Source organism: Pseudochaenichthys georgianus, chromosome 5 (assembly GCF_902827115.2).
Source record: "Pseudochaenichthys georgianus chromosome 5, fPseGeo1.2, whole genome shotgun sequence".
Classification (NCBI taxonomy): Eukaryota; Metazoa; Chordata; class Actinopteri; order Perciformes; family Channichthyidae; genus Pseudochaenichthys; species Pseudochaenichthys georgianus.
Window position 1 is genome coordinate 35,239,290 of NC_047507.1, and position 16,240 is coordinate 35,255,529.

A 16,240-nucleotide genomic window follows, 5' to 3' on the forward strand; every position below is an offset into this window, starting at 1 on the left:
ATTCTTCTTCTCGCCTACAAAGCCCTTAATGGGCAGGCGCCATCTTACCTTAAAGAACTCATTATACCCTACTGTCCTACTAGGGCATTGCGTTCCAAGAATGCAGGGTTGTTGGTTGTTCCTAGAATCTCTAAAAGTACAATGGGAGCCAGACCGTTTTCTTATCAAGCTCCACATTTGTGGAATCAGCTTCCAGTTTGTGTTCGGGCGGCAGACACCCTATCCGTTTTTAAGAGTGCGCTTAAGACCTTCCTTTTTGATAAAGCTTATAGTTAGGGCTGATTAGATTCAGCCCCTAGTTTTGCTGATATAGGCTTAGTTTGTCGGGGGACATCTTACTTCTTCCTTCTCTCTGTCTATACCTGTGTACTCTCATGTTCCGATTAACCCAGCTTCCCCACATTTCTTTCTTTTTGGTGTCTATATACGCCGGGATCCGGAGTCATGAATGATCCCGCGATCCTGTGTCCTGGATCGCGAGTCGTGGCTGTGGTCCTGGATCATCGGTCCTGGATGGATATCCTCGTGGATTCATCTTCCTATTATACACACATGCATTTCCAAACATTTGGACTACCTATGTTGCAAATGTATTATCTTTTCAATTTACACACGGCATCTATTGCACGGCTGTCCGTCCTGGGAGAGGGATCCCTCCTCTGTTGCTCTCCCTGAGGTTTCTCCCATTTTTCCCTTTAAACTGTGGGTTTTCTCCGGAAGTTTTTCCTTGTACGATGTGAGGGTCTAAGGACAGAGGGTGTCGTATTGTCATACTGATATTCTGTACACACTGTGAAGACCACTGAGACAAATGTAACATTTGTGATATTGGGCTATATAAATAAACATTGATTGATTGATTGATTATTGTAAGTCGCTTTGGGTAAAAGCGTCAGCTAAATGTAATGTAATGTAATATAGAGTTGCTGCAGTGGAGACGCTGCGCACAGCTGATCGACAGCTGGGACACAAACCACCAAATACGAAAACATAATTCAGATCCAGTCGTCATGACTCCACTCCGGAGGGATTCCCCGATCATTTCTTACAGTCTCTCATAAAGGGGGTGTCTCCTGTCCAGTGGCGCGCCAGGGTATGGCTGGGGTAGGCTACAGCCATACCAAGAAATGGCTTAGCCCTACCTTAGCCCGACCATGAAAAATTATGTTAAAGTAAGCATGTTGAGAGCACGGATTGCGAAAATCTACCGGTCGTGTCCACAACACATAAACTGATCCTGCTGTAACAACAAGTGCACGTTACTGACGCAATATGGTTGAGACCATTCAGGCTTATGCTAGAGGGGTGCAAGGAATAGTCTAAGTAGTGGGGGAGTTTTATACACTAAAGGTGTGGACATTCTCTGGTCTCTCGGCCGCGGTCAGATCAAAATGCCTCCGAATGCAATTTGAATAGACCTACAGTCAATCAGAGCAACGAAACGTTGGGTCTGCTGCGTCATGTATTACTGATACGTCGATACGTCACGTTCACAGTGAAAAGTCCCCAAACTCGCGCCGAGTAAATTGCAGACAGACAGCAGAACTTCTAGGATTAATTGTATATTTCGGATGGATAGATTTGTTCTTAAACGCCCTCGCATTGAGGTACAAGTCGAACAGGTGCCAGAGTCACACAACCCACCTGTAGAGTGAATAGTGAGTTTTGAATATATTTTGTAATAGTCATTTGAAAAAGTGTTTTGTATGACAATAGAGACACAGGCCACCTGTTGTGTGCTGTGTCAGTCTCTCTATGTTTACGTGCCTGTGTCTCTCTGTCTCTCTCTTTCCCTCTCTCTCAACGTGTCAATTCTATATGTCAACTTTTCTTGTTTCTGCCGCTTCGTAGCATGTTGTAACAACGTGGAATTAGCAGAATAGGCTATAGGCTATAATAAAAGCTAATAAAAGCCTCATGCTTGGCGTTTCACTGTCAAGGGGGGCGATATAGCGTGTATGTAATTACATTACAAATACTGACTTGAGCCCCACCACTGTATGGGTTAGCCCTACCATAGATTACCCAACAAAAATACTCTGGCGCCGCCACTGCTCCTGTCCACTGCGGTCAACTCAGCCGTCTCTCGCATTTGCTTGGTCAAATGAGCAGCGCTTCATTTTTGAGTGCGCGATTAATAGCGTATTTACGGTAATCGCCGAGAAGTGGCGCTGACGGTAGTACAAGTGCTTCAATCAATGATATTTGATGAGGGATAAAATTATTTTTAGTCATAAGTTTTTAATAAAATTGGTACTGTTGGACTCAGTACATGTTAGACTACTACCACAAATACAATCAAGTACTTTTACTGTGTACTATTTGAGTAATACTCTGTCAAACTCCCCTCCAGAGTACAATAATGCATGTTTTCTGCCCTTTTTGATGAGAGATACAATCATTTTTTGCAATGAGTTCTTAATAAAATCGGTTATGCTGAATTCTGGACTACTTGGACTACTACCACGAGTACAATCAAGCACTTTTACTGTGTACTTTTTGAGTAATACTTGTCCCACTTGTCCTGAGTACACAGAAGAATGTATTCTGCTATCTTTGATGAGAGATACACTTATTTTGTGCAATAAGTTATTCATGTAATTTGTACTCTTGGATTCAGTACTACTTGGACTACTACCAAAAGTACAATCAAGTACTTTTTACTGTGTACTTTTTGAATAGTCCCCTGTCAAACTCCCCTCCAGAGTACAATAATGCATGTTTTCTGCCATCTTTGATTTGAGATAAAATGATTTCGTGCAATAAGTTCTTAATGACATTAGTACTGTTGGATTCAGTACTACTTGGACTACTACCAAAAGTGCAATCAAGTACTTTTACTGTGTACTTTTTGAGTAATCCTTTGTCAAACTCCCCTTCAGAGTACAATAATGCATGTTTTCTGCCATCTTTGATGAGAGATAAAATGATTTCGTGCAATAAGTTCTTAATGAAATTAGTACTGTTGGATTCAGTACTACTTGGACTACTATCAAAAGTACAATCAAGTACTTTTACTGTGTACTTTTTGAGTACTCCCCTGTCAAACTCCACCCCTGAGTACAATAATGCATGTTTTCTGCCATCTTTTATGAGAGATAAAATGATTTCGTGCAATAAGTTCTTAATGAAATTAGTACTGTTGGATTCAGTACTACTTGGACTAGTAGCGCAAGTACAATCAAGTACTTTTACTGTGTACTTTTTGAGTAATCCCCTGTCAAACTCCCCTCCAGAGTACAATAATGCATGTTTTCTGCCATCTTTGATTTGAGATCAAATGATTTCGTGCAATAAATTCTTCAAGTAATTGGTACTGTTAGATTCAGTACTACTTTGACTACTACCAAAAGTACAATCAAGTACTTTTACTGTGTACTTTTTGAGTAATCCCCTGTCAAACTCCCCTCCAGAGTACAATAATGCATGTTTTCTGCCATCTTTGATTTGAGATAAAATGATTTCGTGCATGATTTTGGTAGTAGTCCAAGTAGTACTGAATCCAACAGTACCAATTACATGAAGAACTTATTGCACAAAATCATTTTATCGCTCATCAAAGATGGCAGAAAACATGCATTATTGTACTCAGGACAGGAGTTTAAACGAGTATTACTCAAAAGTACACAGTAAAAGTACTTGATTGTACTTTTGGTAGTAGTCCAAGTAGTACATAATCCAACAGTACCAATTTCATTAAGAACTTATTGCACGAAATCATTTTATCTCTCATCAAAGATGGCAGAACACATGCATTATTGTACTCTGCAGGGGAGTTTGACAAAGGATTACTCAAAAAGTACACAGTAAAAGTACTTGATTGTACTTGTGGTAGTAGTCTAACAAGTACTGAGTCCAACAGTATCACTTTTATTAAGGATGTATCGCTAAAAATCATTTTATCTCATCAAATATAGCAGAAGTTGCATGATTTTGTTCTCAGGAGGGGAATTTGAGAGTATTACCCAGAAAAAAGACAGTAAAAGTACTTCATTTTATTGTACTGAGTCAAACAGTGTTAGTTTTTTTAAGAACTCATGGTAAAAATAATTTGTATCGCATGAAGCAGAAAAAACATGCATTCTTTTACTCTTGCGTTAGTGCGGCTTCTCAGCGATTACCGTAAAGGCGCTATAAATCGCGCACTCAAAAATGAAGAACTGCTCATTTGACCAAGCAAATTTGAGAGACGGCTGAGTTGACCGCAGTCTCCTGTCCCCGGTACAAACACACTGCCTGAGGAAGGCTATAGAGGCTTCTCAATACTCAAATTTCCCCTCCTCAACTCCCCTCCTCGACTCCCCTCCTCGAGACTTAGACCCGCCCACAGGAGATGCGAGCGGAGGACCGAGGAGGGGAACCGAGGAGAGAGGAGGGGAAGCAGCAGACGTTTAAAGAAATGAGAACTCCTCTCCTCTGAGCGGTCATATTAAAGCGACGTCCGTTCATTATGACGTGGCAACAGCTGCATCAGCTGTCGAGTGTTTTGTCATATTTTATAATCTCTGTTAGATCAGCTGAACATTGTTCCCCCACATATTTTATTTGAATTCATTGAGAGTGCGGTATAATGAGACAATAACAGGCTACAGATGCGGACACACACACACAAATATATTTATATAAATATATACAATTTAAAGTATGAGAGCACTCTCATAATAACGTAACACAGTCAGAGACTGGATATACGCCCCCCCCCCCCCCCCTCTCTCTCTGGTCGCTGAAATGGGGAATTGAAATTACGGGCCAAAAGTTGTATTTGCAAGTATTAAAAGTAAGGACATCAAACCAACTGAGACCCGTCTGTCCGCGGCATCTGCGCACTGTACAACACACACCTACACACTGTACAACACACACACCTACACACTGTACAACACACGCACCTACACACTGTACAACACACGTACCTACACACTGTACAACACACACCTACACACTGTACAACACACACCTACATACTGTACCACACACACCTACAGCTGCTAAAGCATAATCAGGCTACAGCCGTTGTGTATTTTATTATGTGAAGCACTAAATGGTTTTAGAAAAATATGGACTCTTTGTAGATATCTACTAAACTAAAGCAAATAAAGAGAGTAGGCCTGTTATACTGAGTGATATATATTTTACACACTGCTCTGCTTTCTGCAGGACCTCACAGCTGTTCTCACTGTAAACATCGCGTTGCGATGAGAGCAGGTTCTCAAATAATATCCAGGGGATGCATGCAGAGCTGTCATTGGCTGAGATAAGTCCGGCCGTGCGTCACGCCTCCACCGTTCCCGGAAATGCATCCGCGGAGGAGCCGTGGAGGAACCATCAGTGTATCCTCGGTTATAGCTCCTCCAGAGAGCCTCCTCGATGCTCGATCCTCGGTCCTCGGTGTGCATTTAGAGAAATGAGACGTCCTTCAAAATGGCGCGCTGAAATTCATTTCCGGGTCACTACCGGAGGACCGAGGAGTCGAGGAGTCGAGGAGGGGAAATTTGAGTATTGAGAAGCCTCTTATGTGTATTTGTTGTGTCATGAACCTTCTACGGTGGCCCTGAAGTGCAAGACACCACAGCATTTCAGAAAACACCACAGCATTTCACAAAACACTACAGCATTTCACAAAACACTACAGCATTACAGAAAACGCCACAGCATTTCACAAAACACCACAGCATTTCACATTGGACGGAAAGGGTATTCCTTTAGGGAGAACACTTCTTGTTTGTGATTGGACAGAGCCAGCCAGAGAAGCACTGCTGTGATTGGTTGTTTTTGCTGCCAGTCAAGAAATGACGCTTGTGATTAGCCCAACACATCAGCCGTTAGCTCAGCTGTTAGCACACACTCAGAGCTCACAGCTCCTCATATCTGTTCAGAAACTGGACACAAGTTAAACATGTACAAACCACAGACTGTCTATGTCATGGTGAATACAGTCGCTGCTTTATTTATGTCTGTATGACGTTGTTGTGAGCGTGGACGGAGCAGCTACAGGTTAGTTTAGCCTGATGGATCCGATTCCGATAGGATTTACATGGAGATACGGCCCGCCCCCTCTCCAGCATCTTGTTTGAATGACAGGAGTAAATACAGAATTAATGCTTTATTAACTCATGGTTTTTAAGGGGCTTATCTCCATGTAAATACTATGGTAGACCACCCAATATTCGCATCGCTCTAATCGCTCGAGTTTCACAGCGGCTGTCAGCTGTGTTTGCTCCTGTCAATGCTGTCATTCAAACAAGAGGCGCTGGAGAGGGGACGGGGCGTATCTCCATGTAAATCCTACAACAAAATGAACATATTTGACCGTGATTTAATTGTAATACACGTTTCAAAGTGATGCCGAAGTAACTACATACTGATAGCAGTTAGTAAAAACCATGAATTAACGCTTTGACAAGTCTGCAGACAAGACGGCAGGCGAAAAGCTTTTAAAATGCGTGTTTTCTGAATCGGATTCATCAGGCTAAACTAACCTGTAGCTGCTCCGTCCACACTCACAACAACATCATACAGACATAAATAAAGCAGCGACTGTATTCGCCATGACATAGACAGTCTGTGGTTTGTACATGTTTAACTTTTGTCCAGTTTCTGAACAGATATGAGGAGCTGTGAGATCTGAGTGTGTGCTAACGGCTGATGTGTTGGGACCATACGTTGTGGGACCATGGTTGGGACATATTTCGCTGTCGGGTGTTGACCAATCACGAAGCGTCATTTCTTGACTGGCAGCAAAAACAACCAATCACAGCAGTGCTTCTCTGGCTGGCTCTGTCCAATCACAAACAAGAAGTGTTCTCCCTAAAGGAATACCCTTTCCGTCCAATGTGAAATGCTGTGGTGTTTTCTGAAATGCTGTGGTGTTTTGTGAAATGCTGTGGTGTTTTCTGAAATGCTGTGGTGTCTTGCACTTCAGGGCCACCGTATTTTTCGGACCACTTATTTATTTATGTTGGTGACGATCCGACCTCCATGCTGCTACTCTGGTTCAAACTGCATCCACCAAACAATATGATTTATCTCGACCTCCCCAAAATAACCAAAATCTGACACGAGCCTCATCCCAATACCCCTCCTCGACTCCTCCTTTCCCTCACTCGCTTCCCTTCCTTGCGTCTTAGCTCCGCCTCCGTAAGATGCGAGCGAGAGATACGAGGAGGTGACGCGAGGACAGAGGAGTCCTCAGGTATTAATTGGGATGCCCTCGTTCACTCAAAGGTCACTCTTAAACGACGTCTGTTAATGATGACATGTGCACAGCTGTATCCCCTCTCATCGGGCTTAACTGAATAACCCCTTAGAATCGGCCCATTTGTTGTTAAATATTTATTTAAATGAATGAATCTTTCTCTTGTTAGTCAAGGAATTCAATGTATGATGGTTGGTCCTGCTTTTGTGTTCCGTTTTGGTGTAAAATGTAGCCTACATTTAAATAAAAATATAATTATAGTAGATTAGAAATTAATTGCACATAATAATTCTCACGGAGCTGTGAGCACTTATACATTTATGTGACGCTTTTCCACTCATCTTCCAGTTGTCGGTTTTCCTCTGTTGAAATCGACCAGCTGTGAAGGTGGGGGCGGGGCTTTTATACGCGAGTAGTGAAAATACTTCTGCGTAGTCTGCTCGCGTGTATCCTCCCTTTCGTCTCCTCCCGCACCCCTCCTCCCTCATCCCTCCTCGACTCCTCCGTGTGCATTTCAGCTATTGGGACGTCCTTCAAAATGGCGTGTCTTGATCGATTTCCGGGTCAAGTCCCGGAGGACGGGGAGAGAGGAGTCGAGGAGGGGTATTGGGATGAGGCTACGGTGTGAGATGTCTTTTTTGTTCTGTCGTCATTTCCTGCGATCTTCTTCATAAAGTCAGTCAAAATGAATGAATGGGCGTTTCTTTGACTATTTATAGGCAAATATGGGCGTTACGTGAAGCCCACAAAAGCTGCACCGCATTTCGAGTCGATTGTGATTTATAAAGGGAAACCGGCGTAGGAAGTGCTGTACGCACTTTCCTCGCCGGTACGCAATGTTTGGTGAATCGGAAAATTTCTGTACCTATTTTTTGGATTTCTACTACGTAAGCAACCTTCCCGCGTGAATACTACGCATGGCGTTATAAATGAGGCCCCTGAAGCGCACCTACAGTGTAAACGCACCCCCCCCCCGTTGACGCTCGCGACACAGAGGGCCTCATCATATCAATGAATGTCATCAGAATGAGGATGAATATCTAAATAGGCTTGCTTTCATTAATTCCTTTATTCAAAGCAATACTTCTTCTTGTGTGTATGTCATTGGGGATATGAATGCAGATATCTCAGACAGGAACTCGTTATTTGCCAAGCATATGGCTCAGTTCTGTCACGATAACAATTTTATATTGTCAAGCAAGGTGCTTTTGCCTGCAGATAGTTATACCTACGTTAGCGAGGCCTGGCATACTACGTCATGGCTTGATCATTGTATTAGTACAGCTGATGCTTCACTTGAGTGTATGAGCATTCTGTATGGGACAGCAACGACTGATCATATACCTGTTGCTATGTCAATAAATGTCGAACATCTACCTGGGCTAACCAGAAATGTAAATAGTGCTCAAACAGAAAAACTAGACTGGTCAACCCTTACAAAGGAAGACATTACATCCTATTATGCTCAGACGGATACATCCTTAACTAATATTCATCTACCTAGAGATGCAATTATGTGTAGTGATGTTAACTGTAAGGATGCAAAGCATAGGGGTGATATCTGCTCCATGTACAGTGATAGAGTAAGTGCTCTGTATGAAGGCAGTAAGCCTTACTACAAAAGTAACGATAAGACTCATAACATCAGTCCTGGCTGGAATAGGTATGTAGCTGAGTATCATGCTGAAGCCTGTGAAGCCACCAAATCATGGGCTATGGCAGGCAGACCCAGACAAGGGTCTGTGTTTGAGTACAAGAAGCTTACTAATGCAAGATACAAGTATGCTATTCGCTTCATCTGTAAAAATGAGCAAGCCATGAGGGCCGATTCCATGGCTAAGAAGCTGCTAAGTAACAATGTTATGGACTTTTGGAAAGAAGTGAGGGCTATTAATAAATGCAACATATCTCTACCATGCACTGTTTCCGAAACATCCGGAACAGACAACATTGTGGAGTTATGGCGACAGCATTATAGCACCTTATTCAACTGTGTCCAAAGTGAACTGTATAGGGCAGATGATATTGATAACAATGAGTCAATGGTGATAACGCCACATGAGGTGTGCCAAGCTATAAACAAGCTGTCGGACAACAAAGCCAGTGGTGTAGATCATATTTCTGCTGAACATCTTAAATATGCCAGTGTAAAGAAAGCTCCTCTTCTTTCTATCTGCTTTACTGCCTTTATGAGTCATGGCTTGTTACCAGACTCAATGTTGTCTGTTCTGTTGGTGCCAGTTATTAAGGACAAAGCCGGTAAAGTGGGAAGCCTAGACAACTATAGGCCCATAGCATTAGCCAGCATACTGTCAAAAGTCCTAGAAAGAATTCTGCTGGACAGATTAGATGACTTTATTAACTCAACAGATAACCAGTTTGGCTTTAAGGCCAAACACGGCACTGACTTGTGTATATACGCCTTAAAGCAAATGGTCAACAAATATAGAGGTAATAACTCCTCAGTTCTTATGTGTTTCATTGATGCTTCTAAAGCGTTTGATCGTGTTAATCATAGGAAGTTATTTGTTAAACTGAGTCAAAGAGGGGTGCCCAAATACATTGTGAGAATTCTGGTCTACTGGTATGGCCACCAGACTATGCAAGTCAAATGGGGCAATAGCGTCTCAGCCCCATTTGGGGTTAGCAATGGTGTCAGACAAGGTGGAATGATGTCCCCAGTTCTTTTTAACCTTTATATTGATGATCTGTCCGAGCGACTGAGAGCCTGTAATACTGGATGCATGATTGGTAGTACTCTAGTGAACATATTATGTATGCAGATGATCTTGTTGAGCTGAGTCCATCTAGCGCTGGTCTTCAGCAGCTTCTTGCTGTGTGTTCTGTGTATGGTGTGGAGCATGACATCAAATACAACGCCAGTAAGAGTGCTGTCATGATCTTTAGTAGCAAAGAGGATACATGTCTAAAATGTCCTGATTTTAAATTGTCTGATATTCATCTTAGTGTCTGTAATAAGTTAAAATATCTTGGACACTTTATTACAGAACAAATGACAGATGAAGATATGTATAGGCAATGCCGCATGATGTATGCACAAGCAAACATTCTCCTACGTAGGTTTGGTGCGTGTAGATGGAGTGAAGATGTCTCTGTTCAGAGCATGTTGCACACCGCTCTATACGGCACGTCTGTGGTCAAACTACAGAAAAGCAAGTTCACGGAAACTTCAAGTAGCTTATAATGATGCCATGAGAATATTGCTGAAGAGACCTCGATGGTCTAGTGCAGGGGTGTCAAACTCAAGGCCCGGGGGCCAAATCCGGCCCGCGACTTCATTTTATGTGGCCCCACAAGAGCTTGCAAAGAATATAATAAGTTTATTATACGGTTAGATGCTACTTTACAGAAGCACATTGCCCAAAAACTACATGTCCCACAATGCATCTCAAATTTGACTTTTCTCAGAATTTGCCTTTTCTTTTAAATATGCATTTTTTTCTTAGAATTTGCCTTTTTCTCCTAATTAGATGTTCTTTTCAAAATGTTACTTTCTGAAAAGAAATGTTACTTTCTTTTCAAAATGTCACTTCTTCTTTTTTTTTGTTTTTCCAGAATTTTGCTTTTCTTTTTAAATCATGTTGTAACATCCTCACTGAAGAGACTTGCAATTATTTGCCCTAGACTTCTGCTTTCAGACGTAGTTAATTATGAAGTTATTATCCTATCCCATAACAATCCAATGCAGAGGCAATAATGTAATATAATGCATTATTTTATATATATTAAATATTTATATATGTATTTTTATATAGTCTTAAAGTTACAACCGGCCCTTTGAGTGCAACCTTCATGCTGATGTGGCCCGTGATGAAATCGAGTTTGACACCCCTGGTCTAGTGCAAGTGAAATGTTTGTGGCTGCAGGAGTCAATACTCTACAAGCTGTTTTAAGAAATCTTATGTATAAATGTATTTGCCGGCTTAATGACTCTGATAATGAAATCCTCTTGGCCTTATCGAACATAAGGTTTAGTACTACACGCTACCAATCGCAGCTGTGGAGACATTGGTATAGTTGTCTCTTTGTAGGACACTGATTTAAATTATTCTTAAACTATGAATTATTTTTATGCTGTGTATGTAATTTATTATATGTAATGCCTTGTCTTTTATCTGGACACTGAGTCTGTAATAAAGTTTTCATTCATTCATATAACTTGCTGTTTACTTGTTACTTTACTCGACATCTTCACTCTGGATTCGGAGGTCCTCCTTAGCTATTAGCTTCACGTTAGCATGTTGTCTTTGCAGCTGCTTGTTGAGGTTTGACGTTGTGTTTGCAGCAGTGGATAAAACCTCACCGTCACATTCCTGTCCTTTCTTCGGACAAACTCAAAATAATGGGCATACCTCCTCCGCTCGAAAGTTATCGCTGTTTACTCAGCCATGTTTATGCACTGCATGTGGACACGCAAGTCGCGCAAATGTTACGTAAATATAAACCTACGGCGGAAATCCCTCTTGTCTGTCAAAGGGAGAATCTAGTAATTCTTTATGTTAGTAGGCTAACTGTAGTGTGATTATTACTGATTTTATAAAAGTAACGAAGTAACGCGTGTCGGGCAAAGTTAGTAACTGTAGTGTGATTACTTATAAAAGTTACGCGTTACATTACTCCGTTACCGACAAAAGTAATATTATTACAGTAACGCGTAACTTTGTTACTTTGTAACGCGTTACTGTAATAATTAACGCGTTAACTCTGATGGTTACACAAGCCACAAAATTGTTATGACATCATAAAGTGGCCAAAATCTGATCAGCTCAATTTCAGACAGGTTTTTATATAAATGGATCAGGACAAAAAGAGAGAGAATCTTTGTTCCTGACATTTTCAGAGTCTCTTTACACAGAGGGGACACATGTTGATGTATAAAAGACATGAAAAAGTGGATTTTGCATAATAGGTGACCTTAAAGGGGGTTTGAACAAGAGTCATACTTTTTTTTTAAATAACTTGTGTCAAAAACACAGCTATTATTTACCATGATTCATTCCATTTTTAATATTATCCCAACAAACACGGACTTTTTCTTTTTCTAACCCGTCTTTTTCTTTCCCTGCATCTAGTCCTCCTCTTTTCTTTCTTTTTTCAATCTGATTTTTAACCTGTTTTTTGGTCTCCTATTTTTACTGTATTAGAATAATCAACCCTAAATGTTTGGTTTGTTTAGTTAACACAAGAGACGTGTTGTACTTGGTCAAACAGCTCCAAAGACATGTGAGGACATTTTCATGTTACTGTCAGCATATAATATTCTTATTTATAACAAACTGTAACAATAATCAGACCTTGACTTTATGAAATATATAGAGATTTTTACAGCTTCTTGTTTCCGTGAGTATTTGATGCTGACACCTCGCCAGACATCAAAGTGTGATTCATAAAAAGTAGCAGAGGTCTCTGAATTTAGAAAAAGTTGAAACACGTCCACAGACGTCAATGATTCCTCCTGCGGAATTTACTGCAATCCTCAAGTCAAGACATCCATTTGTTTACCCTGAAAACACAGAAGGGTGTGTGTGTGTGTGTGTGTGTGTGTGTGTGTGTGTGTGTGTGTGTGTGTGTGTGTGTGTGTGTGTGTGTGTGTGTGTGTGTGTGTGTGTCGAGACTTGTCATGCAGGGTTGGGTTGTTCTGTCTGAAACAGTAAGATTTGAAGATTTAAACACACATAAAGTTAATATAAAAATAATAATATAATACATTAGTTGATACATCTATGTGTATGATCTATAATAGGGCCTACTTATAATTGTATTATCAATTCATTTATCATTTATGTTTATATTTTTATTTTATTTGAATTTAAATTATTCTTACATTATTTTAAAGTGAACACCTGAATGTTTTGTGCATGTCAATGAAGTCAATGATGCAAGTTGAAATCCAAAAGGAGGCAGTGATGCAACATTTACAATCCCAAAGGCTCGTAAAAGTTCATAGAAGAAGAGGAAGAAATCCGAGCTTTCAGAGCCGCACCTGAACGCAGCAGCCAGTGAGTCTCCCTGAGGTTACAAAAAAAACTGCAAACCAACTTCAGGCTGCTTCGAGGAAACACACACAACAATACGCTCCCGGCCCACTCTGTCACAGTTTAACCAAGGACCAGCAGCGGGAAAGAGAAGACAAGATGCCGGTCACAGAGAAGGACCTGGCCGAGGACGCTCCGTGGAAGAAGATCCAGCAGAACACCTTTACGCGCTGGAGCAACGAGCACCTGAAATGCGTCAACAAGCGGATCGTGGACCTGCAGACGGACCTGGGCGACGGCCTGAGGCTCATCGCCCTGCTGGAGGTCCTCAGCCACAAGAAGATGTACAGAAAGTACCACCCGAGGCCCAACTTCGGGCAGATGAAGCTGGAGAACGTTTCTGTGGCTCTGGAGTTTCTGGACAAGGAGAACATCAAGCTGGTCTCCATCGGTGAGTCCATTCATTCGACTGCAGGCTGCAAAACTTCTTTTTTTTAACCCGAATATAAGTTTGCCTGTTAGTGTAAAGTTCACACATATCAGGGATGCTGGTAATACTTATAATACGACTCCCAGTAAAGTTAGTTACTAGTTTTCCTAGTTTATTGACCCAAAACACAGTCTTCTCTCGTTGAGAGCACAAACCGCCTGTTAGAAATTCAGCATTTTAGAGTCTAACTGCGTTTTTCGCATACATATATAACTTACATTAACACATTATATCTTTTATAGGATCAGGTGGACTCATTCTTCAATTCGGCATACATTTTATACACAAAACAACACATATTTTTTGTTAGGTTTACGGTGTTGATACGCGCCCACCTGGTTGATTTGGTCGTTGACAGACGGTGTTTGCAATCAAGAGCAGATTAAACCACATTCCAAAGTTGATATTTACTTGAAGTGATCGCTATTGAGGGTGTTTTGTGATGAAAAAGCCAATATATATTGAAGACGCCTTTTAAAATCCTTGTCTTGTGTGTTTAATGTTGGCCATGCACTTTTGCCGGAGACCAAAGTTCAGTTCATACCTTTGTCCTTTCATTGGTGTGGAGATTATTTTATCAGAATGTAAACCGAAATCAATATAATGATAGATCCTTGTGTGATAGAATAAATAACTTAACCTAAATAACACTGTACGACACTACATTTTTGGTTACTTTGAGTCCTGTTAGTTCCCCTACATGCAGCCCCTGCCAAGCTGTGTTTAAGAATCCTTTAGTTTAATGTCGCTTTGCCTTTAGTCGACATTAAACTAGTGAAGATTAAATTATTTGAATATCAATAGATTCAAAATGAACTAATCTTTAAATCGGCACACGGATAATCCACATTGGGTAAAATAAATTGTTCAAAATTGCACTTTTTCCTTCGTAAACTTTGCTCCTGCTGCCTATCACATCAGTGTAGCATTGATGTGATAGACGACCGTGAGTACTGGAGCCACATCTCCTCTACAATTGTCAGTTTCATTAGAGTTACTGTCCCCCAGTTATTACTGATGAACGGCATCATGTGTCAACAGCAGCCTTAAACTGACAGTTTTTCTAAATGGAGTTTGGCATGTTGTGGCATGAGTCTCCACATGACAACAGCAGAGTGTGTTTTAATGAGCAGGCTCCCACAGAGGGGGACACACACCTGTGTTAATGAGCCTGGCTTCATGCTGGGGGGTCAACATGATAATATGTCACCCCCCACAAATTAACAAAGCCATAGCAAACTGTTAATAAGGTGATGATAACGTGATCAGTCGTCACCTGCGGCTTCATATGTTTCTTTAACAGGGTGCGTCTTGTGTCCCAGACATAATAATCACACATCAGATTTTAATTAGTTTGGTTTGGCTTCCAACCAGGCTGCTAAATTAGTTATTATGCTGAATATTTTCAGTTACATTTTTTTAATTGTTTTAATTTGTATTTGTGTAGAAACTCCCTCTGGAGGGAACACAGGGATGTTAGCCTTTGAAGACCATTTAAATGCACAGAAACCAATATAACACTTTACAGGAAAGAGAAACTCCTTTAAATTAACAACTGGTATGTTGTAGCTGACCTTAGTTTCATTTCTATTGGTCGGTCATCATGTAAAGATTTTTAGATATTTTACTAAAATGTTTTTTTCCAAACTTTCTCCCTCCTTTAGTCACGATGTCTAAAAATGTCTAGATTTTCTCTTACTTTATTGACCCCTGAATTACACAACACACAAGCCAGGAATGCCCAATGCACATTAAGGCATAGAGCATACACACACTCATGCATATAAGTGCCCTGTTTTTAATGTGTGGAAGACACATTTAATGAACGAATGAGGTTTCAAAAGGACAGTGGAGTGACAGCCCTATAATGAAAGTGACCAAAACTGTCTCTCTCTTTAAAAAGTGCAGTTCCTTTGGTTTCAGATCCATCGATCTCTGGCTGCTTGACACGCAGCATGCTTGTAAGGATTTTTTGTACCCGCAGTTTCCTACCCACGGAGTGAGATAAATTACCAACAGAGCTGTTTTCCCCTCTCTGCTGCTACATGTTAGAGTGTTTAAATATCAAACCGTTGTGTAATGACAGTATTGAATGTCTGCTCAGCTTTACAATTATGACTTTGATACCGTATGTAGTCTTTTTCTGGGGGGGGGGGCGGCTCTTTCACGCATTTAAGAAGTTTGACTGTCCCATTTCACTTTCAAAAAGTATTTTTCAGAAAATACTCTATCTGCAAAGAAACTCCACACAGCACTGACGAAGCAGATTATGTAATGTATTATGAAGCGTTTTAAACACAACAGTCCTTTCAAGGTTATTTCAGGACAGAGCTGCGTTCATTCGTTTATTCACAGCTGCGGTAGAAAATCATCGTTTTTTTAGCCACTGTTGCAAATTCATGCTTGCGTTCAACAACGTCACACTTGAATCTGATTCAAATCTTCTTAACCTTACCTCAGCATGACTGTTCTTCTTCTTCTGTGGTGTTCAAGCCCGTCCTAAGTAACCAAGCATGACTGGCTGCAGCCATCCTTTCTACCCATAATCCCTTTTTGTTT

The 16,240-nt window shown here is 40.9% G+C and overlaps 1 protein-coding gene across 2 annotated transcripts in view; it reads left to right on the forward strand.

Annotated features, from left to right (window-relative positions):
• Nucleotides 1-13,256: 13,256 nt before the first annotated feature.
• flnbl (filamin B, like) overlaps nucleotides 13,257-16,240 on the forward strand; it is an 81,024-nt gene continuing 78,040 nt past the window's right edge. For both annotated transcript variants that reach the window (XM_034083918.2, XM_034083919.2), the window contains exon 1: nucleotides 13,257-13,642. In XM_034083918.2, coding sequence (XP_033939809.1) covers nucleotides 13,351-13,642 — 292 coding nt within the window. In that variant the 5' untranslated portion in view covers nucleotides 13,257-13,350. The remainder of the gene's footprint in view (nucleotides 13,643-16,240) is intronic.